This window comes from Mirounga leonina, unplaced genomic scaffold (genome assembly GCF_011800145.1).
Source record: "Mirounga leonina isolate KUSES-001 unplaced genomic scaffold, KU_Mleo_1.0 Mir_153, whole genome shotgun sequence".
NCBI classification, from domain to species: Eukaryota; Metazoa; Chordata; class Mammalia; order Carnivora; family Phocidae; genus Mirounga; species Mirounga leonina.
The window spans coordinates 28,538,970-28,566,706 of NW_023270387.1; the positions used below are offsets into that span (position 1 = coordinate 28,538,970).

A 27,737-nucleotide genomic window follows, 5' to 3' on the forward strand; every position below is an offset into this window, starting at 1 on the left:
GCAGGTCCCTTTGTAACCACAGGGGATTTCAGCTGGAAGAACTAAAAGCCACAGGCCCTATTTAAGAAGGAACCTCTAGGGAAACCTAAAGATAACAAGGGAGACAAAAACAAGAGCACAATAAGAAATGTTAATCTCACAATTATAAGAACATATTATGAGCAACTCTATGCCAGCAAATTAGATAACCTGGAAGAAATGGATGCATTCCTAGAGATGTATCAACTACCAAAACTGAACCAGGATGAAATAGAAAACCTGAACAGACCTATAACCACTAAGGAAATTGAAGCAGTCATCAAAAATCTCCCAACAAACAAAAGCCCAGGGCCAGATGGCTTCCCAGGGGAATTCTACCAAACATTTAAAGAAGAATTCATACCTATTCTTCTGAAACTGTTCCAAAAAATAGAAATGGAAGGAAAACTTCCAAACTCATTTTATGAGGACACCATTACCTTGATCCCTAAACCAGACAAAGACCCCATCAAAAAGGAGAATTACAGACCAATATCCCTGATGAACATGGGTGCAAAAATTCTCACCAAAATACTAGCCAATAGGATCCAACAGTCCATTAAAAGGATTATTCACCACGACCAAGTGGGATTTATCCCTGGGCTGCAAGGTTGGTTCAACATCCACAAATCAATCAATGTGATACAATACATTAACAAAAGAAAGAACAGGAATCATATGATCCTCTCAATAGATGCAGAAAAAGCATTTGACAAAGTACAGCATCCTTTCTTGATCAAAACTTTTCAGAGTATAGGCATAGAGGGTACATACCTCAATATCATCAAAGCCATCTATGAAAAACCTACAGCGAATATCATTCTCAATGGGGAAAAACTGAGAGCTTTCCCCCTAAAGTCAGGAACGTGGCAGGGATGTCCACTATCACCACTGCTATTCAACATAGTATTGGAAGTCCTAGCCACAGCAATCAGACAACAAAAAGAAATCAAAGGTATCCAAATTGGCAAAGAAGAAGTCAAACTCTCACTCTTTGCAGATGATATGATACTTTATGTGGAAAACCCAAAAGACTCCACCCCAAAACTGCTAGAACTCATACAGGAGTTCAGTAAAGTGGCAGGATATAAAATCAATGCACAGAAGTCAGTGGCATTCCTATACACCAACAACAAGACAGAAGAAAGAGAAATTAAGGCATCGATCCCATTTACAATTGCACCCAAAACCATAAGATACCTAGGAATAAATCTAACCAAAGAGGCACAGGATCTGTACTCAGAAAACTATAAAATACTCATGAAACAAATTGAGGAAGACACAAAGAAATGGAAAAACGTTCCATGCTCATGGATTGGAAGAACAAATATTGTGAAGATGTCAATGCTACCTAGAGCAATCTACACATTCAATGCAATCCCCATCAAAATGCCATCCACTTTTTTCAAAGAAATGGGACAAATCATCCTAAAATTTGTATGGAACCAGAAAAGACCCCGCATAGCCAGAGGAATGTTGAAAAAGAAAAGCAAAGCCGGTGACATCACAATTCCGGACTTCCAGCTCTATTACAAAGCTGTCATCATCAAGACAGCATGGTACTGGCACAAAAACAGACACATAGATTAATGGAACAGAATAGAGAGCCCAGAAATGGACCCTCAACTCTATGGTCAACTCATCTTTGACAAAGCAGGAAAGAATGTCCAATGGAACAAAGACAGTCTCTTCAACAAATGCTTTTGGGAAAATTGGATAGCCACATGCAGAAGAATGAAACTGGACCATTTCCTTACGCCACACACAAAAATAGACTCCAAATGGTTGAAAGACCTCAATGTGAGACAGGAGTCCATCAAAATCCTAAAGGAGAACACAGGCACCAACCTCTTTGACCTCAGCCAAAGCAACTTCTTCCTAGAAACATCGCCAAAGGCCAGGGAAGTAAGGGCAAAAATGAACTATTGGGACTTCATCAAGATAAAAAACTTTTGCAAAGCAAAGGAAACAGTCAAAAAAACCAAAAGACAACCGACAGAATGGGAGAAGATATTTGCAAATGACATATCCGATAAAGGGCTAGTATCCAAAATCTATAAAGAACTCATCAAACTCAACACCCAAAGAACAAAGAATCCACTCAAGAAATGGGCAGAAGACATGAACAGACATTTTTCCAAAGAAGACATCCAAATGGCCAACAGACACATGAAAAAGTGCTCAATATCGCTCGGCATCAGGGAAATCCAAATCAAAACCTCAATGAGATACCACCTCACACCAGTCAGAACGGCTAAAATTAACAAGTCAGGAAACGACAGATGTTGGCGGAGATGCGGAGAAAGGGGAACCCTCCTACACAGTTGGTGGGAATGCAAGCTGGTGCAGCCACTGTGGAAAACTGTATGGAGGTTCCTCAAAAAGTTGAAAATAGAGCTACCATATGATCCAGCAATTGCACTACTGGGTATTTACCCCAAAGATACAAAAGTAGGGATCCGAGGGGGTACGTGCACCCCGATGTTTATAGCAGCAATGTCCACAATAGCCAAACTGTGGAAAGAGCCAAGATGTCCATCGACAGATGAATGGATAAAGAAGAAGTGGTATCTATATACAATGGAATATTATGCAGCCATCAAAAGGAATGAGATCTTGCCATTTGCAACGACGTGGATGGAACTGGAGGGTATTATGTTAAGTGAAATAAGTCAAACAGAGAAAGACATGTATCATATGATCTCACTGATATGAGGAATTCTTAATTGCAGGAAACAAACTGAGGGTTGCTGGAGTGGGGGGTGGGGTGGGAGGGATGGGGTGACTGGGTGATAGACACTGGGGAGGGTATGTGCTCTGGTAAGCTCTGTGAATTGTGCAAGACTGTTGAATCTCAGATTTGTACCTCTGAAACAAATAATGCAATATATGTTAAGAAAAAAAAAAAAAGAAGAAGAAGAAGGTAGCGGGAGGGGAAGAATGAAGCGGGGGGAAATTGGAGGGTTAGACGAACCATGAGAGACGATGGACTCTGAAAAACAAACTGAGGGTTCTAGAGGGGAGAGGGGTGGGAGGACGGGTTAGCCTGGTGGTGGGTATTGAGGAGGGCACATTCTGCATGGAGCACTGGGTGTTATGCACAAACAATGAATCATGGAACACTTCATCTAAAACTAATGATGTAATGTATGAGGATTAACATAAGAATTAAAAAAATAAAAGAAAAATTTTAAAAAATAAATAAATAAAATAAAATACCAAAAAAAAAAAAATGTTAATCTCTGACACTGCAGCTGCTGGAGAGAGTAAACACAGCCTAACTCCTAACCAGATAAATATAAAACCTCACACTCTCTGCCTCCATTCCTTTACCCCTGCAGCATATCTGGCTTTCAACAAAACCTGATGCTGTATGATACAAGGTAAAAAATAGTCTGAAGAGACAAGGCAAGCATCAGAACCAGACTCAGATAAGGCAGAGATGTTGGCATTGTCAGACTTGGAATTTAAAACTGTGATAAATATGCAAAGGGATCTAATAGAAATAGTGGATGACACACAAGAACAGATAGACAGTGTAGGCAGAGAGAATGAAAACCCTATGGAAAAATCAACAGGAGATGCCAGAAATAAGAAACTCTGTAATAGAAACGAAGAATGCCTTTGATGGACTCATTTGTAGACTAGACACAACCAGGGAAAGAATCAGTGAGTTTGAAGAAATGTCAATAGAAAGTTCCTGACTGAAAAGTCAAGACAAAAAAAAAAAAAAGGAATGGAAAAAAAGGTGGAACAGAATAACTTAAAACTGTGGGGCAATTACAAAAGATATAACACATGCATAACGAGAATACCAGGAGGAGAAAAATGAAGGGAACAGAAAAAATATTCAAAGCAATAGTAGTTGAGAATTTTGCAATGGTGGACCTCATACAACGATCCAGGAAACTCAGAAAACCAAGCAGGGTGAATACCCAAAACTCTACACCTACGCACAGCATATTCAAACTGCAGAAAATCAGACACAGAAAAAATCTTGAAAACCAGAGGAGGAAAAACTCCTTACCTAAGGAGGAGCAAGGATAAAAATTATGTGACTTCACTTCAGAAACCATGCAAGCCAGAAGAGAGTGGGGCATATATTTAAGGTGTCAAAGAAAAAAAACCTAGAATTTATGTCCTTCAAGAGTGAGTAGAAATACTTTCTCAAACAAAAATCAAAGGAAATGGTCTCCAGTAGACCTGCCTTGCAAGAAATGTTAAAAGTTCTTCAGAGAGGGAAAAGAATATAGGTCAGAAACTTGGATCTACAGGGACACCTGAGTGACTCAGTGGGTTAAGTGTCTGCCTTCAGCTCAGGTCATGATCCCAGGGTCCTGAGATAGAGCCCCGCATCAGGCTCCTTGCTCAGCAGAGAGCCTGCTTCTCCCTCTACCTGCCACTCCCCCTTCTTGTGCTCTCTCTCTCTCTCACACACACACAAATAAATAAATAAAAATCCTAAAAAAAAAAAAAGACAAGTATCTACATAAAGACAGGAAGACAGCTAGAGAAGAAATAAAGATAAAACAAATACTTGAGTGAAACAAAGAAGCCACACTTCCCCCAGTAAGTCCTCCTGTTCTGGCCCAGCCTGGCACCCCTTCTAGTGTTCCAGGAACACCTAGCATGGTCTGCTGATACAGTTCTGTGCTGGCCTGGCATCTCTGTCCCCAAAAAGCTGGCTGTCCTCAGTCTATGTGTCCCCAGAGCCCAGTCCAGGAAGAGCCTGATTAAAGAATGAATAGCAAGCACTCACACCAGAGGCCAGCACAGTGATTAAATAGCTTGTCTCTTTATTAGCAGTTCAGCGGGAAGATTCCAGTGCTGCCACTGTCACAAGGAAGGTCTCACCCGCCGGGTTCTCTCTGCCCAGGTGTGGCCGCTCCTCCGGTCAAGGGGTGATAGACTTTCTTCTGACACAGGCTGTTCCTTGACCCTGAAGGACACGAACCTGGGAAGCAGAGGAATGCCCAGGGGGCATGTCACAGAAGCATAGGATGGCTAAAGGGCTTGATGATCGTGCCTCCGAAGCCAGTCCCAACATTCCTAGAGCTGCGTGTAGAGCAGAAAAACCCACGGAGGGAAAGGACGGTGGTGCATCAGACAGACCTGGCTCTGCTTCTTCAAACTTCAGAAGACCCTGCAAGCATCCCAGATTCCTCATTGTCTTTAATATTAGTCAACAGTTGACATGGCACATCATGTCATTGACTAAGTGCTGATAGCCATTTTCCTCAAGGCAATGTTCTGAAGTCTGAGGAAATTGAGGCACGGGGGCATAAATCAACTTACCCAAGACAGAGCTGGACTGAAAGATAGTGTCCACTCCTAAGGCTTGGCTTAACCTCTGCCGTCTGTATAATGGGCATGAACAATGCCCTCCTCTTAAGGTTCTTTTGGATCAGGTAAGAAATTTTGACAATGCCTTGTGCCAAACCTGGCATTCGGTAAGTGTTCCATAAATGCCAGCACTCTACCTCCATGGCCTTCCTTTAAGCATGTTGCAGGTCAACTGGGTCTAAAACACTCCTTCAGCACCCCCATGACAGCCAGTTCAGTCTTCATACTTGGCAAGGGTGCAGTAACCTTTTCCTGAATAAATGGCCTCTGTAGTGTATTGCCTGTCATTGGCCTTCTACCTCCCAGAGCTCCGTAAATGGCCACTGTTATGATCACTGGTACCCAGCGCAGGCCAAGAAGTCACAGGACCCAAAGTCAAGGCCCTTATTGGTGGCAGGGCCAAAACCTATGTGCCCTCACTGCTGACCCCAGTGTTCTGTGATCTTGTGGTTCATCATGGGGTCAGTAGACCCCATGTTAGAAACGCAATGCCTGGGCATGTTAGAAACGCAGTACAGCAGGCCCCCCACAACCTACTAACACAAGATCCCCAGGTGGTCCCTAGCCTGTGCATGATTGAGAAGCCCTCACGGTGACACTGCAGCTAGAAGGGTCAGAGAGGCCAATCCGAACTTGACTTGGAGTCCTTCCAGAAATTTAAGAGATGCACTGCAGGAGCCTAAAATAAGGCAGCTGCCCTAGCCCCCACTCTCACTGGCCCCAAGTGCAGGCCCCCTCATCAAAGGAAAGGCTAAACCTTATTATCAAGCTCCCGCCCCAGTGCAATGTCTCACGCCCAGGCTCACCATCTCCCCTGCCCAGCTCCTCACCTGTCCGCCCTCTCACCTGTAGCTCTCAGCATTCTGCATAGGAATTTCTGTTGGGAATCCACTGAGATGATTCATCCATAAGGTTCCCTATGCTGCAGGGACAGAGAAGAGGAGCAAGGCAGACAGGAGGCTGCCAGATGGCAAAGCCTGCCCAGAGCGCACACCCAGACCATGGTATGGAGCTGGGGTGGCTGGTCAGCCATTGCCCCATTCAGGCCCTGGAGCAGAGTCTTACGAAGAGGCACTCAACATAGAAGGGTTCCAGACACAGTCAGGGAACCTGCAAAGGAGAGGCCAGAAACACGCCCGCCCACCACCCCCTGACCCTATTAGGTGTACAAATCAGATAATCTCCAACAGCTTACCTTCTTCTCACCTGCTCTATTCGGTCTCTCATAACGTCACTCCTCGCCTCACTCGGCACTTGGAAGATACGGGTATGGCTGCAAAACACCATTCAAACATTGGGATTCCTGAGTTTCTCTTTCACTAGGCATAGTGAATGGGTTGGAATCATACAAACGATAGTTCTGACCCTGTCTCCGTGAACTTTTGAGCTAGTCCTTCACTTGTCTTGCATGAGGCACACAAAGATTTTTTTGTTTTGTTTTGTTTTGTTTTTTACTATCAAGTACCCCTGAGCCACCCAATAATCCTGGGCAGGTAGCAAATGGTCCTAAGAAGAGTTGAAGAAACAGAGAGGTTAAGTGCCTTTACTAGAGGTGCACATCAGGTCAGTGGTCTTGTAAGACAAGGAATTCACCCCTTCTGGATCCAACTTCCTTATCAGCTCTTTATGACCTACACTGTGCCATACTTACCATGGTTTAGAGATAATTCTGCAAAAATCTGCCACAAAGAAGCTGAAGGCCCACATCACTGCTGTTCTGTTTTATTTCACTATGCAGACTTGCCTTTGTCTCTGTGGTCCAATTCATGTCCTCTTCAACTCCATCCCCCTCTCCCCCCACAAACCCTCGATTCCAACTGAATCCCCCATTTTTGCCTCTATTGTTCTAGGTGCCTTGGGACTTTCAATGTGAAGACAGCATTGATACTGCCTCAAAGACTTGAAGCCTGAAGGTGATAAATATGCTCATTTATCACTCACACAAGGTAGAGCTGAGTCAGTGCCCAAAGAATGGGGTAAGAAAAAATAAAGGGATTCCAGAAAAGGGAGAGATTACTCCCAGCCCAAGGCCCAGAGAAAGGGCCACAGCCCTGCGCACTGGAGGCCAGGTGGAATTGGCCAAGTTGCCAAGGCTCTCATGACCTGTGGAAGCCCCCTCCTCCCCACTCTTGTTTATTCAGTCCCTACCCAGTCCATGGGTCAGTCCAAGCAAATGTCCTGCTAGAAACCTTTCCAGGGTCCCCCAGGTAGCAAAGCCTAGAACTTGCACAAGCTGGGTCCCCCATGCTATGCTCTTGTAGATACTCCTCATGGCTTGTCTGACATTTTCTCTAATATTCACATACCTTATTCATCGAGTTCACTTTTATCCCTTTGAAACTGGGGACTCCATCTTATTTTCTCTCTTTAGAGGGCCTAGCAAACATCTACCAAAAAAAATGAGTATCTGCTGATGCTTAATGAAGGGATATGTATTCCTTGACTACATATTTACTGAAACTAATAAAAGAATGCCAAAACCAGTGGATTGGAGGGGGAGCCAGGCACAGTTTATGGGCTTAAAAAATCCACAGAAAGTGCAAAGTGGAAAAATTATATATGGAAAATTGTGATTCCTGTAGCTTGTCTCCAAAGCTTTAACCTGGTTATGCCATAGAGCTAAGGTCTAAAAAATTTCTGAAGATGATGTTCATATTATCCAGACCAAGGAACTGCCACATGTAGAGTTCCATCCAGTGCAGCCGTGTCAGGCAGGGACAGGCTCCCACGTATAAGGCTATGGCTGGATTACAGTCCCCAACCTTTATGATTTTAGAATACAGTTCCCATCCAAAAAGTCTTTTCCAGGAAGGTCTCAAATTCCACCATTTGTCACTCCCTCCTGAGCATTTGAATCCTGTTTTAAAATACTAATGGCACCATAAGGGGTAAACACAAGAAAACTGGATATCCCCAAAGCAAAAATACATTTCTTGAGAAATGCGTCCTCCTTGATAGAAGTGAACAAAGCTGGCGATGGGGACATGGGAAGAAAAAGAGTACAGAAATGAGAGAGAGAGCTCCTCCACATTTTCATGGAGGACAAGTTTAAACCCCCAAGTCTTCTGCTGGAAAGAGACCCTGAGTGAACACAGTCCTGAAAAGGAAATAGGGAAGCTTATGCCAGAAGAAATGAGCCAGCTTTCAGGCCCAGCTCCCTCCACATTGGGTCTCCGGCCCTTTGGAACCAGGAAAGGGAAGGAGGTGGTCTGTGCTCTAGCAAGCACGGTGGGAGGCTGGCAAAGCCACCATAATGTGGAGCACAGAATTCTAGCCTAGGGTGCTGAAAAAACTCCTCTCACCTCAGCTGCAGATGAGGGCTCAGGCTTTTGCATTTTAAGAGCTTATTTTCTTTTAGCTCTTTAAAGTGCAGCCACCTCTGAACAAATCAAGTGCAAAAGTAACAGAAGTCTGAAATTTATTCAGAAGCATTGAAGAAATGGTGAGCAAGCCCAGTTTTGCAACCCCTGAAATCATGTTAAAACTTAGGAATGAGCTGGGCTTTCAAGATAGCAAAAATATTCCCTTAAAACCCCAAAGTAAGGCTGAAAAATTTCTCAGCCAAAGAAGTCAATGTCTCTGGAGAAGAATAGCCATGAGTTTGTGTTGGCCAGGAATCCCAAAGGTGGGGGACTTGTGCCTCCCTCCCCACAACTCCACTCAGGGCAAATGAGAGGCTTTACCTCCATCTTATGAACTGGATTCTTGTTCTTTCCTCCAGGACGTCTTGACTCTGGTTTGCCAACAAATCGGACTTTGAGAGATGGTGCTTCACCTAGGAAATCGGGGTAGTGTGCACATGATTACTGTCCAGCAAGGACACCATGGCCAGGATGGAGCCCAGCCTGGACAAGCTCTGCCCACTAGCCCAAGACCCTTTTCAGTTGGACCCTGTGCCTGCCCACCTCCATCTCTGCCCACTCCCCTAGGATGATTGTCTCAAATTCTCAATTACCACATCTCTGGTGACATGTACATCTTGGCCATGGGTGGGGGTACAGTTGGTGGACATCTTCTCCTTTATGTCCTGGGAAGCTTCTTCTTCAGTCTGAAAGGTGAGCAATTTCCCCTGAAAGTGTTGCTCTGTATCTGAGCCCAAGTCTGTCTCTTCTGCCTTTTCCCTGTTTTCCCCTCTGTCACAACACACATGTAATGTGTCCTCACATACACACTCTGTATCTCACAGTCCCTGCAATAAGCATGTCTATTACTACCTTCCTGTAGAATTCCAGGGGGCTCATTAAGTCCTTGGCCCTATCCCAAGGTATCCCTGAGACTCCCTGTAGCTGGAGATGACACATCTGAAACCCCTCATCCAGTATCCTTAAGAAGAAGGGTAAGGATAGTGGTGATTCCAACACACCTTTGACAAGGACACAAGCCCCAGCATCTTTCAGGACATTTGGTGAATTAGACACAGCTCTAGGCAAAGTGTTTAGCAAAGAACTTGAGTTACCCAGTTCTAAGGGGAAAGGAGTCCAGATTCCTGCACCCACGGAGGCCAGCTCTCTAGAATTTGGGGTACCCTGAGTCATAGAGGAATGTTACTCACTTTTTTCAGCCAGTGCTGTACTATAGATACAGCCTCGCTTTCTACAACTTCAACGTCCTGCAACAAATTGGTAAGTTAATGCCTCAGAATACCTAGAGACCCAGCCCTCCTCCTCCATTCTTATCCAGTTATATATCATAAGATCTCTTGGAAGAGCAGTGGAGAGCTCAGAAGGGAGCAGATAGATGAGAAACAATTCCAGGTAGCTACCCCCAGCTATACTTACCGAACTGGTTTTTGGTGGGAAGGGGAACCCTGCACCTTTCCGGGCAAGAATGTACACAATCCATGTTGTAATTATCATCTTTGAACTTATGCCAGGCCTCCTTCTTGGCTCCCTCCTTCCATCGAAGCTGCCTGAGAACTCCTCTGGAACAAGGAGGTCATTGATGGGAGCTGCCCACCTGATTGGCTGGCCAGTTATGATGTGACAATGGCCTCCTTTAATCTCTAGGGTCAGAGTGAAGATGGAAAAAAGAGGTCAGGAAGTATCTGCCTTAGTGATGGCCATAGCTCAGAAATGGACAGATAAGGGGATGGGAACAAAAAATAAGATACAACCAATATAAACCTGAGGAAGACACAGGGGGAAATTATCAAAATTATAGAGATTTGGTTGGGTCACCCGGTTTTAAGCAATGCTGAAGCAGAAAAACATTCTATGAATCAAAAGAATAAATTTGTAACAAAATGAAACAGGCCCTCTAGAAGTTGATTCCAACAATGCCACAGGTACTTCTTATTCTTACATATGGGGGAAGAAAGAATTTGTCCACCCCCCAAAATATCAAAGATAGAGGAACAAAATTCCCAACAAGGACATTTTCTTTTTTTCTACTTTGTTTACACCAGTGATTCAAATCATAAAAAAAAAAATCCAAACAATTAAAGGTATAGAGTAAAAAGTGCAAGTGCCATTTATTATAAAAAAAATAATTTCCTGATGATTTCCAGTGGACTGCTGCAATGGAAGGACGGTAAAGTTGAGGTGAAAAGGAGATTGTGTTGTGACTTCAGAGTTGGGGGAAACATTGATAGCTCAGGTGGCTGCTATTCCCATCTAGAACTTTCACCGAGAAATTGAGGAATTCAGAATATCTAAAGGATCCTAAGCAAATGTCCAGCTGCTCTCAAAAGTAACTGTAGCCTAACCCTGAGACTATTCTCAAGGTCCTAAAAACCAGGGTTGCAATCCTGTCTTTACACTAACTCATTGTGTGACCCTGACCCAATCAATCATCAGTCTCTGGTTCTAGTTTCTTTGTCTTCAAAATGAAAAGAACAGAATAATGTCTGTAGTTTCTTTTAGCTCTAATATTCTATAAATGTTCTCATTCTCATTCTTCCAAGAGTATCAAAGAGTATCTCTCTCCCCAATTCCCCTCATATAGACACTATGTCTCCTCCCTCTCGACAAATCACCTCAATTTTACATCTTCTTTATTGAACAGAATACTCTAGGCTATGTTGAAGCAACAAACTAGTCCCCAAATTAAAAAGGTTTATTTCTCACACAGGGTGATGTATGGAAGTGTTGAATCACTATATTGTACACCTGAAACTAACATAACACTGCATGTTAACTAACTAGAATTAAAAATAAAAACAAAAAAGCTTCACTTCTCACTCTCAAAAACTCCAATACAAGTTGAGAAGCTCTTCAGGGAAGTCGTGTTCCATGTGGTGACTTAGAGATCCAGGAAGAATTCCATCCCGTGGCTCCAAGGTCTCATGATGTTACCTCCATGATTGCCGAAGCAAGGAGAGAGAACATATGGAGGAACAAAATCAGCTCTTCTGCTTCAGCCCAAAGGCTTCTTCTTAAAGCTTATTGGCCAGTACTAGTCATATGACCCCAACCTAACTCCCAGGGGGACTGAAATTAAAAAACAGAAGATGAAATTACTTGTCAACATCTCTGTTTCTACCACTATCCCCTAAAAGTTATGTTTCTATCTTTATTGATATATTTTTAATATAAAAACATTAACTTGAGTCAAAAGTTAAAACTACATGAAAAGATATACTCAGGGGAATTCTACCTCGGCTCCTCTCTGTATAACCTTGTTCTTACTTCAGAAGTAAGGTTTTCATAAGTTTTTAGGATATACATCCTGCGTTTGTTTCCAAAATAAGAGAGATACATAAATCTAGTCTCACTTTTTTATTAATATGTTAGAAAATGCATACAGGACAGTATACAAATACATGCACAACTCAGAAAAATTAAGTGGGTGTGGGTACACACACACACACATTGAACCACTTCTAGTACCCCAGCAAGCCCAAGTAATACTCTCCCACAAGGTGACCAATATTTTCACCTCTATTACCAAAGCTAAGTTTTGCCTAGTATTCCTTTGTATTAGCAGAACACAAATTACTTATCAAATTTACTATTAATGGACATCTATGTTATTCTACTTTGATACTTTTTAAAATAATGCTGCTATAAACACTCTTATATCTATTATTTGGTTGACATAAGCACTAAATCTTTAGAGTATATACATACCAAAAAGTAGAATTGCTAGGTCATGGGCTTGACATATATTTAGTATCAGTATATACCAAAGATTATTGCAAAGTGGTTGTACCAATTACTGCCCATATGCAATGTATGAAAGGAACAGTTGCTTTACCTTCTTACCAACACTTGATATATCATTTTTTATTGAATATTTAATCCATATGAAAGAATATTTATAGTACAGTTTATGTACAGTTTAAAGAATAACAATACAAGGATACCCATTAAAGAAAAAGAACATTATTGTTACTTTTGAAATCCCCTCTGTACCCCTCCCTGATTCTATCCTTTTCTCTTTCTTTTTTTTATTAAGTTTACTTATTATGTCATTTTTATAGTTTAGCCAGATGAGTGGAGATAAATTGGTAACCAAGGATAGTTTAATTTGTAAATAATTAATTAATTAATGGTGTTAAACATCTGAGTTACATGGTGACTCTATTTTTAAGGAGCTGTCAAAATGCTTTCTAAATGGCAGCACCATTTTACATTTCCACCATAAATGTGTAAGAGTTCCAATTTCCCCACATCCTTGGCACAGTGTTATCTGTCATTCTAATTTTAGCCATTCTAGTAAATGTAAAGTGGCATCTCTTTGTGGTTTTGATTTGTATCTCTCTAATGATAAATGATGATGAGTATCTTTTCATGTGCTTATTGGCCATTTGTATATCTTCTTTGGGGAAATATTTATTTAGATACTTTCGATTTTATAATTGGATTATTTGTCTTTTTATTGTTGAATTTTAAGTAAAAGTTATTTATATATTCTGTGTACAAGTGTCTTCCCAGATATATGATTAGCAAATATTTATTCTATAGGTTGTCTTTTCACTTTCTAGAAGTTACCATTTGAAGGAAAGAAATGATGAATGAAGTTATCATTCATCACATAAAATAATAAATTGGACTTTTAATGAGGTGCAATTTATCTTTACTTTTGTTGCTTGTGCTTTTGGTGCCATATCTAAGATATACCTATTACATGGTCATAAAGATTTATTCCTATATTTTTTCTAGGAATTTAGTAATTGTTGCTTTTACATTTGTGTCTATTAACCATTTTTAGTTAATTTTGGGTATGGTGTGAGGTAGGGGATCCAACTTCATTCTTTTTGCATTTTGAATTTAGTTGTCCCAGGCCCATTTGTTGAAAAGAATTTCTTTCACTATTAAATTGTCTTAGCTCCCTTGCCACAAATCAATTAACCATAAATGTGAGAGTTTATTTCTGGACTGTAAATTCTTTTTTTTTTTTTTTTAAGATTTTGTTTATTTATTTTAGAGAGAGAGAATGTGAGTGGGGGGTGGGACAGAGGGAGAGGGAGAGGCAGAGAATCTCAAGCAGACTCCACGCTAAGTGTGGAGACTGACGTGGGGCTCTATCTCACAACCCTAAGATCATGACCTGAGCCTAAGCCAAGAGTCAGATGCTTAACCAACTGAGTGACCCAGCTGCCCCATGGACTGTAAATTCTTTTCCATTCATATATGTATCTACCTTTATGCCAATACCACACTGTCTTGATTATTTGATTACTTAATTGTAGTATGTTTTGAATTGTTTTGGCTATTGTGAGTTTCTTGAATTTCCATTGAAATTTTGGAATCAGCTTATCAATTTCTCTAAGAATAATTTTAAAAGCCTGCTGATATTTTGATAGGGATTGTACTGACTCTGTTGATCAATTTGGAGAGTATTTTCATCTTCATAACACTAAATTTACCACTCTAAAAACATAGGGTGTTTTTCTACTTCTTTACATCTTCTTTAATCTCTTTCAACAAAGTTTTGTAGCTTTCAATGTGCAAGTCTTGCACCTCATTTGCTAAGTTTATTCCTAAGTAGTTTATTCTTTTCTATGATATTATAAATGGAATTATTTTCTTAATATTATTTTTGGATTTGTCATTTCTAGTGTACCGAAATATACTAGATTTTTTTAATATTAATCTGTACCCTGCAACTTTGCTGAACTCATTTATTATAATAGTTTTTTGTGGTTTCCTTAGAATTTTCTATATATAAGGTCATGTTTTCTGCTGTTAAAGTGAAGTTCTTAATTGAGAAGTACCGGAATCCTGGAAATTGGTATGAAGACATATGGAAAGATCCTAATAAGGCTGGAGCTATTAAAATCCTAAACAATTCTTACTCTTCTTTGCCAGTAGAAGCAGTCCTTCCATCCCATCTGAAGAGATTAATACTGCTTTGCCTGAGGTACTTGCCTTGAAAGACACTGTTGCTTCTCCTCCAGGACCCATCCTCATTACCCTGCTTGACTTTTAGATTTATAAGTACACTCAACGCCCAGCAGTCCCCAAGAGGTGAGATACAAAGTGTGAACAATGAGGAGTTGCACTACACTCCAAAAGAACAACATGATTTTTCCAATTAATCCAGGCATAATTTGGGGGAACATGTTTGTGGATGAATATGAAGGATAGAAGATAATGGTGGAAGGAAAACATAAAGTTTGATCTGGACACATTTATTGACATGGGCCCACTATGCAGAGATTCTATATATAATATTGGAGCTCAGGGAGTTAGAAAGGGCTCTAATGGTTTGCTTGGTTGTTTGGCTCAAACATGGATCAAAAGATGACCTACATTAAATGAATTTGAAATGCCAGAATTGCCTTGGTATATTATAGAGGAAGGTATCCAAAGTCTTAGGGAGATTGGAATGTGAGAGTATATTTATCATGTAAGACATGCATACCCACCCCTGGAGGGTCCAGAGGACACAGCTTTTACTATGGATGAAAGAAATAAATTTGTGAGGGGAACCCCAACATCCTTGAAGAGTTCTGGGGTCACTCTTCTCTGTAGGTCAGAAATTAAAGTGGGAACTGCTGCCACTTAATGTGGAGACTATAAAAGCAATAGGGATATTTGGACCCCAGGTAGCAGAGGCCATGCAGCAACCTTAATCATCAAAAGCAAGGTGGGCATGGTTACTATAATAGACAATGGAGTCCAAGCAGTAATAAGAAGAGTCTGACTTCCAGAGATCTATAGTGTTGGCTAGTTAGAAGTGAAATAGATGAGTGGTCTACTAAATTCTTGCCTGATCTATATAAGAGGAAGAATTCTAGGTCAAGTGAACAGAAGTCTAACTTGAATCATAAAAACAGAGTCATGGCCCTTTGACCAATTCTGACTTGAGCCAATGTACAGACCCAGAACACTTTGAATGAAGAACAACCCAGATCCCCTTAAGGAAGGACCCTGCTACATTACCAAAAATGCATAGTGTTAATCTTTCTTCCACTCTTCTCAAAGGGACTTACAGCCTTTTACTGGGGTGACAGTACAGTAAGGAAAAGGAAACAGACTTTTCAAGGATTACTGGAGACTGGCTCTGAACTTATACTAATTCTAGGAGACCATAAAAGCAGGAGCTTAGGGAGATCAGGTGATCAGTAGAATTTTAGCTCAAGTCCCTTGCACAGAGGGCCCAGTGGGCCTCTAAACCCATTCTATGGTTCTGTAGTTGCAGAATGCATAATTGTATAGTAGACATAGCCAGCAATGGGAGACTCCCCCACAGCACTTCCCTAACCTGTAGAGTGAAGACGATTATGGTAGGAATGGCTAAGTGGAAGCCAGTAGAATATCCTCTACCTGGGAAAAGAGTAAACCAAAAGCAATACCACATTCCTGAGGGATTATAGAGATTAGTGCCACCATTAAGGACCTTAAAGATGCAAGGATGGTGATTCCCACCACATCCCCAAACAATCTGCCTATTTCATCTGTGCAGAAGACAGAAAGATCTTGGGGAATGACAGTGGATTATTGTAAACTTAACCAGGTGGTGACTCCAACTGCAGTTGCTGTTCCAGATGTGGTTTCATTGCTTGAGCAAATTAAAACAATCCCTTGTACATGGTATGTGATGTATAGATATGTATCCAGCAAATGCTTTTCTCTTAATACCTGTTAGTAAAAGCCACCAGAAGTAGTTCTGCCACTTGGTTCATATGATCCAGTAGATTCAATGGTGCTTGAAGTGTCAGTAGCAGATAGAGATGCTTTATGAAACCTTCAGCAGGCCTCTATTATGTAAATCACAGTGGGAACCATTAGGATTTGGAGCAAAGCTTTGCCATCCTCTGTGGATAACTACTCTCCTTTTGATATACAGCTTTTCATTTGCTACAAGGCCCTAGTAGAGAATGAATGTTTAAACATGGGCCATGAAATTACCAGGCAACCTGAGCACCCTTCATGAACTGGGTGTTATCTGGCCCATCATGCTATAAAGTTGTGTGCGCACAGCGGTACACCATCACCAAATGGAAGTGGTAGACTTGAAATCAGGCACAAACTGGCCCTGAAAGCTCAAAAGAGTTTTATGAGGAAGTGGCCCAAATATCCTCATTCCCTACTCTGGCTACACTACCGTCTTTCTCCCAGTACGTACCTATGGCCTCATGTGGAGTTCCATGTGATGAGCTGACAGAGAGAAGACTCAGGCTTGATTTACAGATGATTCTGAATAATATGTCATCAAAACCTGAAAGTATACTGCTACAACACTACTTTCTGGGACATCCCTAAAGGACAGTTAGTGAAGAGAAATCCTCCCTTGAAGTTCTGAAGGGCAGAACTTCAGGCAGTGCACTTGGTTGTTCATTTTCCTTGGAAGAAGTGGCCACACTTGCGACTGTATACTAATTCATGGGTTGTAGTCAATAATTTGACTAGATACTCAGGGACTTGGAAGGAACATGATTGGAAAATTGGTAACAAGGAGGTGTGGGGAAGAGCTATGTGGTTAGATCTCTGTGGATGGGGGCGAAAAGTGAAGATATTCATGTCCCATATGAATGTTCACTAAAGGTGACCTCAGCAGAGGAGCATTTTATTAATAAGTGGATAAGATGACCCATTCTGTAGATACTAGTCAGTGTCTTTCCCCAGCTACCTCTGTTATCACTTAATGGGCCCAGGAACAAAGTGTCAATGGTAGTCGGGACAGAGGTTATGCATGGGTTCAGCAACATGGACTTCCACTCACCAAGGCTGACCTATAAGCCACAACTGACTGTCTAATCTGCCAGCAGCAGAGACCAATACTGAGTCCCAGCTACAGGGCCATTCCTTGGGGTAATCAACTAGCTACCAGACAGCAGGTTGATTATACTGGCCTATTTCTATTATGTAAGAGACAATGTTTTGTTCTTACTGGAACAGATACTTACTCTGCATATGAATTTGCCTTCTCTGCACACATTGCCTCTGCCCAAACTACCATCAGTAGACTTACAGAATGCCTTATCTACTATCATGGTATTTACACAGCATTGCTTCTGATCAAGGGAACTTACAGCAAATTAAGTGCAGCAATGAGCCTATTCTCATGGTATTCACTCATCTTACCATGGTCACTACCACCCTATAGAAACTGGTTTGGTAGAACAGTGGAGTGGCCTTTTGAAGACTCATTTATAGTGCCAGCTAGGTGGCAATAACTTGTAGGGCTGAAGTGATGTTCTACAGGAAGTGGTACATGTTCTAAATCAGTGTCCAATGTATTGTGCTATTTCTCTCATAACCAGGATTCACAGGTCCAGGAATCAAGGGATGGAAATAGCAGTAGCACTACTCACTATTACCTCTAATTATCCACTAGCAAAATTTTGCTTTCTATCCCCATGACCTTATGCTCTATTGGTCTAGAGACCTTAGTTCCAAAAGGAGGAATGCTTCTACCAGGCGACACAACAATGATTCCTATCAAGTGGTAGTTAATACTGCCACCTGGGCACTTTAGGTCCCTCATGCCTTTGAATCAATAGGCAAAAAAGATAGTTACTGTACTGGCTGGGGTAATTGATCCTGATTACCAAGAGGAAATTAGACTGCTATGAAGTAAGGAAGAGTATCTACTAGGATGTATCTTATTACTATTATGGCCTATGATTAAGGTCAATGGAAAACCAAAACAACCCAATTCAGGCAGGATTACTAATGTCCCAGATCCTTCTGTCAATTTATCATTTTTTTCCCCTTATATTATACCTTTGTTTCATGTTTAAGGAAACATCTCTACCCCAAAGTCATGAAGACATACACATGTGTTTTTCTAGAAACATTATCGTTTTAGAAGCTTTTATACTTAGATCTATGATCCATGTCAAATCAATTTTATGTGTTGTGTATTGTGTTATACATCTAGATTCATTTATACTTTCCATTCCACTAGTCACTATCCCATTGAATGAGAATGGTGCCTTTGTCATAAACAGATGGCAGTGCATGTGTAGAGCTATTTCTGGGTTCTCTTTTCTATTCTATTGATCTACCTTCTTTTTTTTTAAGAGTTTATTTATTTATTGACAGAGAGAGAGACAGTGAGGGAGGGAACACAAGCAGGGGGAGTGGGAGAAGAAGAAGCAGGCTTCCTGCCGAGCAGGGAGCCCGATATGGGGCTTGATCCCAGGACCCTGGGATTGTGACCCGAGCCGAAGGCAGACACTTAATGACTGAACCACCCAGGCACCCCGATCCACCTTCTTCTTCCCCTCTCCTCCTCCTTCTTTCTTCTCCTTCTCCTTCTTCCTCTTCTTTAGCATCAATAGCACTCTTCCTTACTTTTAATCTTATCATTGGTCTTGATATCTGGTAGTGCGAGTCCTGATTTTTCATTCTTCTTAATTATTATCTTGGCTTTTCTGGCCTTTTGTATTTCCATTTAATTTTTAAAATTAAATTGTCAATTACCAAAAAAAAGTTCTGGAATTTTGATTGGTATTTTATTAAATCTATAGCTCAAATGGAGAGAAATGACATTTTATTTAAAGTGAGATTTCCATCCTTAACCTGCTATATTCTTCATTTATGTAAGCTTTTAATTCTATCGACATGTTTTATATATTTCAGTGTAAAGGATTTGCATATCTCTCATTAGATTTATCTCTAGATATTTGATATTTTAGTGCTTTCAATTGTATTTCTTTCTACTTCAGTTCTATTTCAACTAATTTTTGGTAGTAAATAGAAATTTTTTATATTGTCCCTGTATCCAGTAAACTTGTTAAATTCACTTACTAATAGTGACTACATACAGATTTTTTTTTTTTTTTTTAGATTTTCTGAGTATGAAATTATGGGTTTGTTTTGTTTTGTTTTTTGGGTTTTTGTTTTGTTTTGTTTTGTTTTGTTTTTTCACTTGCCCTTTTGCCCTAGCTAGTATCTTCAGTAAAATGTTGAATAGACCTGGTAAAAACAATATTTGCCTTGTTTCAAATCTTAAAAAAAAAGCACTCACTATTTCATCATTAACTCTGGTGCTAGGTCTTTGGTAGATTCCCTTCCCCCAATTAAATATTGTTCCTTCTACTCCTAGTTTGCAGGGTTTTTGTCATGAAAGCATGTTTAATTTTACCAATATTTTTCTGTGTTGAGATGATCATATGGGCTTTCTTTTGTTCTATTATTATAGTGCATTACACTGACTGACTTTCAAATCTTAAAGCAACATTGAAATTCTATGCAAACCCCACTTGTTCAGGATATAGATAGATAGATAGATAGATAGATAGATGATAGATTATATACACACACACACATAATATATATCATATATATTATAGGTTATACACATTATATATAAATATGTAGTCTTATTACAAATTTTGCATCTATGACAATAACAGATATTAGCCTATAATTTCTCTTCTTGTATTTTTTTGTCAGATATTGATATCAATGTTGCACTGAGTTCATAAAATGAATTTAGAAGCACTCCCTATTTCTATTCTCTAGAAGAATTCATGTAAGATTTATTTCTTCCATATGTGTTTGGAGGAATTCTTCTGTGAATCTATTGATCTGGACCTGGAGTTTTCTTTGCTGGATAGTTTTTAATTATAGAACTAACTTCTTTAATATATATAGGATTCTTCAGATTTGTTTTTCTGCTTGTGTAAATTTTGCTGTATCTCAAGGAATGTATCCATTTTCTCTAAGTTGTCAAATTTACTGGCATAAAGGTGTTCACAATATTCTTTTATCATTTTCCTAATATTTGTAGAATTTGATGTGAATTCTGCTTTATTGTAGAATTTTCCCCCCTTCATTTCTCCCTTCCTACTATGTTCTTTTTTTTTAACATATAATGTATTATTTGTTTCAGAGGTACAGATCTGTGATTCAACAGTCTTACACAATTCACAGTGCTCACCATAGCACATAACCTCCCCAACATCTATCACCCAGCCACCCCAACCCTCCCACCCCCCACCACTCCAGCAAACCTCAATTTGTTTCCTGAGATTAAGAATTCCTCATATCAGTGAGGTCATATGATACATGTCTTTCTCTGATTGCCTTATTTCGCTCAGCATAATACCCTCCAGTTCCATCCACGTCATTGCAAATGGCAAGATCTCATTCCTTTTGATGGCTGCATAATAGTCCATTGTATATAGATACCACTTCTTCTTTATCCATTCATCTGTTGATGGGCATCATGGCTCTTTCCACAGTTTGGCTATTGTGGACATTGCTGCTATAAACATCGGGGTGCTCGTACCCCTTTGAATCCCTACATTTGTATCTTTAGGGTAAATACACAGTAATGCAATTGCTGGGTTGTAGGGCAGCTCTATTTTCAACTTTTTGAGGAACCTCCATACTGCTTTCCAGAGTGGCTGCAGCAGCTTGCATTCCCACCAACAGTGTAGGAGGGTTCCCCTTTCTCCACATCCCCGCCAACATCTGTCGTTTCCTAACTTGTTAATTTTAGCCATTCTGACTGGTGTGAGGTGATATCTCATTGTGGTTTTGATTTGGATTTCCCTGATGCTGAGCGATATTGAGCATATTTTCATGTGTCTGTTGACCATTTGGATGTCTTCTTTGGAAAAATGTCTGTTCATGTCTTCTGCCCATTTCTTGAGTGGATCATTTGTTCTTTGGGTGTTGAGTTTGATAAGTTACTTTATAGATTTTGAATACTAGCCCTTTATCTGATATGTCATTTGCAAATATCTTCTCCCATTCTGTCAGTTGTCTTTTGGTTTTTTTGAGTGTTTCTTTTGCTGTGCAAAAGCTTTTTATCTTGATGAAGTCCCAATAGTTCATTTTTGCCCTTGCTTCCCTTGCCTTTGGCGATGTTTCTAGGAAGAAGTTGCTGCAGCTGAGGTCAAAGAGGTTGCTGCCTATGTTCTCCTTTAAGATTTTGATGGACTCCTGTCTCACACTGAGGTCTTTCAACCATTTGGAGTCTATTTTTGTGTGTGGTGGAAGGAAATGATCCTGTTTCATTCTGCATGTGGCTGTCTAATTTTCCAAACACCATATGTGGAAGAGACTATCTTTTTTCCATTGGATGTTCTTTCCTGCTTTATCGAAGATTAGTTGACCATAGAGTTGAGGGTCCATTTCTGGGCTCTCTGTTCTGTTCCATTGATCTATGTGTCTGTCTTTCTGCCAGTACCATACTGTTTTGATGATTACTGCTTTGTAATAGAGCTGGAAGTCCAGAATTGTGATGCCACCAGCTTTGCTTTTCTTTTTCAACATTCCTCTGGCTTTTCAGGGTCTTTTCTGGTTCCATACAAATTTTAGGATTATTTGTTCCATTTCTTTGAAAAAAGTGGATGGTATTTTGATGGGGATTGCATTGAATGTGTAGATTGTTCTAGGTAGCATTGACATCTTCACAATATTTGTTCTTCCAATCCATGAGCATGGAATGTTTTTCCATTTCTCTGTGTCTTCCTCAATTTCTTTCATGAGTATTTTATAGTTTTCTGAGTACAGATCCTTTGTCTCTTTGGTTAGATTTATTCCTAGGTATCTTATGGTTTTGGGTGCAATTGTAAATGGGATCGACTCCTTAATTTCTCTTTCTTCTGTCTTGCTATTGGTGTATAGGAATGCCACTGATTTCTGTGCATTGACTTTATATCCTGCCACTTGACTGAATTCCTGTATGAGTTCTAGCAGTTTTGGGGTAGAGTCTGTTGGGTTTTCCACATAAAGTATCATATCATCTGCAAAGAGTGAGAGTTTGACTTCTTCCTTGATGATTTGGATGTCTTTTCTTTCTTTTTGTTGTCTGATTGCTGTGGCTAAGACTTCTAATATTATGTTGAATAACAGTAGTGATAGTGGACATCCCTGCCATGTTCCTGACCTTAGGGGGAAAGCTCTGTTTTTCCCCATTGAGAATAATATTCGCTGTGGGTTTTTCATAGATGGCTTTTATGATACTGAGGTATGTACCCTCTATCCCTATACTCTGAAAAGTTTTGATCAAGAAAGGATGCAGTACTTTGTCAAGTGCTTTTTCTGCATCTATTGAGAGGATCATATGGTTCTTGTTCTTTCTTTTATTAATGTATTGTATCACATTGATTGATTTGCGGATGTTGAACCAACCTTGCAGCCCAGGGATAAATCCCACTTGGTCGTGGTGAATAATCCTTTTAATGGACTGTTGGATCCTATTGGCTAGTATTTTGGTGAGAATTTTTGCATCCATGTTCATCAGGGATATTGGTCTGTAATTCTCCTTTTTGTTGGGATCTTTGTCTGGTTTTGGGATCAAGGTAATGGTGGCTCCATAAAACGAGTTTGGAAGTTTTCCTTCCATTTCTATTTTTTGGAACAGTTTCAGAAAAATAACTCTTCTTTAAATGTTTGGTAGAATTCCCCTGGGAAGCCATCTGGCCCTGGGCTTTTGTTTATTGGGAGATTTTTGATGACTGCTTCAATTTCCTTAGTGGTTATAGGTCTGTTCAGGTTTTCTATTTCTTCCTGGTTCAGTTTTGGTAGTTGATACATCTCTAGGAATGCATCCATTTCTTCCAGATTATCTAATTTGCTGGCATAGAGTTGCTCATAATATGTTCTTATAATTGTTTGTATTTCTTTGGTGTTGGTTGTGATCTCTCCTCTTTCATTCATGATTTTATTTATTTGTGTCATTTCTCTCTTCTTTTTGGTAAGTGTGGCCAGGGGTTTATCAATCTTATTAATTCTTTCAAAGAACCAGCTTCTACTCTTGTTGATCTGTTCTACTGTTCTTTTGGTTTCTATTTCATTGATCTCTGCTCTGATCTTTATTATTTCTCTTCTCCTGTTGGGTTTAGGCTTTATTTGCTGTTCTTTCTCCAGCTCCTTTAGTTGTAGGGTTAGGTTGTGTACTTGAGACCTTTCTTGTTTCTTGAGAAAGGCTTGTATTGCTATATACTTTCCTCTTAGGACTGCCTTTGCTGCATCCCAAAGATTTTGAACAGTTGTGTTTTCATTTTCATTTGTTTCCATGAATTTTTTAAATTCTTCTTTAATTTCCTGGTTGACCCATTCATTCTTTAGTAGGATGCTCTTTAGCCTCCATGTATTTGAGTTCTTTCTGACTTTCCTCTTGTGATTGAGTTCTAGTTTCAAAGCACTGTGGTCTGAAAATATGCAGGGAATGACCCCAATCTTTTGGTGCCAGTTGAGACCTGATTTATGACCTAGGATGTGATCGGTTCTGGAGAATGTTCCATGGGCACAAGAGAAGAATGTGTATTCTGTTGCTTTGGGATGGAATGTTCTGAAGATATCTGTGAAGTCCATTTGGTCCAGTGTGTCATTTAAAGTCTTTCCTTGTTGGTCTTTTGCTTAGATGATCTGTCCATTTCAGTAAGGGGGCTGTTAAAGTCCCCTACTATTACTGTATTGTTGTAGATGTGTTTCTTTGCTTTTGTTATTAATTGGCTTATATAATTGGCTGCTCCCATGTGAGGGGCATAGATATTTATAATTATTTGATCTTCTTGTTGGACAGACCCTTTAAGTAGGATATAGTGCCCTTCCTCATCTCTTATTATAGTCTTTTGTTTAAAATCTAATTTGTCTGATATAAGGATTGCCACCCCAGCTTTCTTTTGGTGTCCATTAGCATGGTAAATGGTTTTCCACCCCCTGACTTTCAATCTGGGGGTGTCTTTTGGTCTAAAATGAGTCTCTTGTAGACAGCATATTGATGGGTCTTGTTTTTTTATCCAATCTGATAGCCTGTGTCTTTTGATTGGGGCATTTAGCCCATTTACATTCAGGGTAACTATTGAAAGATAGGAATTTAGTGCCATTGTATTGCCTGTAAGGTGACTGTTACTGTATATTGTCTGTGTTCCTTTCTGGTCTATGTTACTTTTAGGCTCTCTCTTTGCATAGAGGACCCCTTTCAATATTTCTTGTAGGGCTGGTTTGGGGTTTGCAAATTCCTTTAGTTTTTGTTTGTCCTGGAAGTTTTTTATCTCTTCTATTTTCAATGACAGCCTAGCTGGATATAGTATTCTTGGCTGCATATTTTTCTCATTTAGTGCTCTGAATCTATCATGCCAGTCCTTTCTGGCCTGCCAGGTCTCTGTGGATAGGTCTGTTGCCAGGCTAATGTTTCTACCATTGTAGGTTACAGATCTCTTGTTCTGAGCTGCTTTCAAGATTTTCTCTTTGTCTCTGAGACTCATAAGTTTTACTATTTAGATGTCAGGGTGTTGACCAATTTGTATTGATTTTGAGGGGGGTTCTCTGTGCCTCCTGGATTTTGATGCCTGTTTCCTTCCCCAAATTAGGGAAGTTCTCTGCTATAATTTGCTCCAATATACCTTCTGCCCCTCTCTCTCTTTCTTCTTCTGGGATCCCAATTATTCTAATGTTGTTTTCGTCTTATGGTATCACTTATCTCTCGAATTCTGCCCTCATGATCAGTAGTTGTTTATCTCTCTTTTCCTCAGCTTCTTGATTTTCCATCATTTGGTCTTCTATATCACTGATTCTCTCTTCTGCCTCATTTATCCTAGCAGTTAGAGCCTCCAATTTTTTTTTAGAGCCTCCATTTTTTATTGCACCTCATTAATAGCCTTTTTGATTTCGACTTGGCTAGATTTTAGTTCTTTTATTTCTCCAGAGAGGGTTTCTCTAATATCTTCCATGCTTTTTTCAAGCCCAGCTAGTATCTTTAAAATCATCATTCTGAGCTCTAGTTCTGACATCTTACTAATGTCCATATTGATTAGGTCCCTGGCAGTCAGTACTGCCTCTTGTTCTTTTTTTTTATGTGATTTTTTCCATCTTGTCATTTTGTCCAGAGGACAATAGATGAATGAGAGAACAAAATGCTAACAGGGTAACAACAACACCAGAAAAATATACACTAAACAAATCAGAAGAGACTTGAAACCAGGGGGAAAGAAAGGGAAAGAAAGAAAAAAGAAAAAAAAGGAAAAGAAAAAGATTTTAAAAAAAAGAATATGATCAAATATGATCAGGCTGGTGCATAGATCAGTGCCACACACTAGATTTTGGGCATATTTTGGTCTGTTAGAAGAAAGTGCCTCCCAAAATTTTAAAGAGAGGAAAGCTTACATATGTACAATAATAAGGGTAATTACGATGAAGGGATGGAATATGACTGTAAAGATGAAAATTATAAAAGATTTTATAAAGGAATTCATAAGATAGGAAGTTGGTTGAAAAAAGTGAGAAGAGGAATTAAAAAAAGAGAGAGAGAATGTGTTCAGGCAGGAGACTAGAACAAAGCCATACACTAGAGACTTAGGGTATATTTTGGCCTGTTAGAAGAAACTGTATCCCAAAATTTTAAAGAGAGAACAACTTATATATATACCAAAAATAAGGTTAACTACTATGAAGGGATAGAATATGACTCTAAAAATGAAAAATAAAAAAGATTTTTAAAAAAGGGATTAAGAAGATATTGGTTGAAAAAAGAAAAAAGGAAAATTCAAAAAAAAAAAGAAAAAGAAAATTTTAAAAAATTAACTTTGAAAGACTAAAGAATCAGGGGGAAAAAAGCCATGGATTCTATGGGCAGTAGTCCCCTAGCACTGGAGTTCTGCCATTCTCATTGATCGGTAAGCTTGGTCTTGGCTGGCTGTTCTTGCAGATCTTCTGGGGGAGGGGCCTGTTGCTGTGGTTCCCAGATGTCTTTGCCGGAGGCAGAATTGCCCCGCCCTTGCCGGTCCGGGCTAAGTAATCTGCTTGGGTTTGCTCTTGGGAGATTTTGTTCCCTGAAAGCTTTGGAGGACGAGAGTGAAAATGGTGGCTTCCCAATCTCCTACTGGAGGAGCTGAGAACTAGGGGTCCCACTCCTCAGTGAGCCCCCAGAGAAAAGAGGTCAATCACTCCCCTCTCCCCAGTCTCCGACCGCACTCTGTGCTCACCCGGCCTGTGACCGAACGTTTTTATCTCTGGCACATGACCCCGTGTGGAGTCTCCAAACCCAGCAGATCCCTGCTGTGCACTCCTGCATCGCTCCTCCTGGGGAAGAAGGGGAGTCTCCCCGAATCTGCCGCTTGTTGGGTCCCAGCTGGAGGAGCAGTGGCCCAACTGTGCCGCGGATCACAGTTTATGGCAACCCCGAGCTGAAAGCCCGTGCTTCAGCTCCATCTCTTAGCCGGCTTCCCCGCTTTGAAACCTGGGAGCTCTGCCACACTCAGGCACCCCCAATCTTTCTGTGACCCGGAGGGCCCTGAGACCACACTGTCCCCACAAGGGTTCCATCCCCTGCCTATCCCCTGGAGTGACGTCCCTCAGCAGAGCAGACTTCTAAAATTTCTGATTTTGTGCTCCTCGGCTCTATCACTTGCTGGTATTGGCTGATGGAGGCCCCCTCCCCAGCCATCTATCCTCCCAAATATCACTTCGGATTCACTTCTGCACACATCATACCTTCCAGAAAGTGGTTGCTTTTCTGTTCAGAGAGTTACTGCTATTCTTTTCTTCGATCTCCTGTTGAATTTGTAGGTGTTCAGAATGGGTTGATCCTTATCTAGCTGAATTCCTGGGACCAGACGAAATTTAGGTCTCCTACTCCTCCACCATCTTGCTTTTTGTAGAATTTGCTATGAATCCTGTTAATGCTAATTTATGATTTTTGTCTTTTTATCTTCACTAGTCTTGCTAGAGGTTTGTCAGTTTTATTAATCTTTTCAAGTAACTATCTTTTGTCAACTTTCATGTGTGTGTCTGTGTTAAATTTCAATAACATACACCTTTATTACTTCCTTTGTTCTGTATTCTTTAGGTTTAGTTTATTGTTATTGTTTTAGCTTCTAGAGCTGGTGCTTTAGATCATTGATTTTCAACTTTTTTCTTTTCTGATGTATGCATTTAGAACTGAAAATTACCCTCAGAACATCGCTTTAGTTGCATTACACAAGTGTTTTTATTATTATCTAACCAAAATGTTTTCTGACTTATATTGCAATTTCTTCTTTGAACTTTGGGTTATTTAGAATTCCTTAACTGAAAAACTTT

The 27,737-nt window shown here is 40.2% G+C and overlaps 1 protein-coding gene across 1 annotated transcript; it reads right to left on the bottom strand.

Moving 5' to 3' along the window:
• Positions 1-5,856: 5,856 nt before the first annotated feature.
• On the bottom strand, positions 5,857-10,237 carry SPATA19 (spermatogenesis associated 19). Its single transcript, XM_035008757.1, has 5 exons — positions 10,140-10,237; positions 9,914-9,970; positions 9,317-9,409; positions 9,045-9,136; positions 5,857-6,634 (listed from the first exon to the last, which is right to left on the bottom strand). The coding sequence occupies exons 1-5, from the start codon at positions 10,215-10,217 to the stop codon at positions 6,553-6,555; spliced, it is 402 nt and encodes a 133-aa protein (XP_034864648.1). The 5' UTR covers positions 10,218-10,237; the 3' UTR covers positions 5,857-6,552.
• Positions 10,238-27,737: the final 17,500 nt, after the last annotated feature.

What these genes read in the sequence shown, in the direction of transcription:
- SPATA19 (XM_035008757.1), bottom strand. Translation starts at nt 10,217, where the DNA reads ATGATAATTACAACATGGATTGTGTACATTCTTGCCCGGAAAGGTGCA. An exon ending in TACAGCACTGGCTGAAAAAA is followed by an intron (nt 9,410 to 9,913) that starts GTGAGTAACATT and finishes CTCACCTTTCAG; the next exon opens with ACTGAAGAAGAAGCTTCCCA. An exon ending in ATCCAGTTCATAAGATGGAG is followed by an intron (nt 6,635 to 9,044) that starts GTAAAGCCTCTC and finishes GGTGTTTTGCAG; the next exon opens with CCATACCCGTATCTTCCAAG.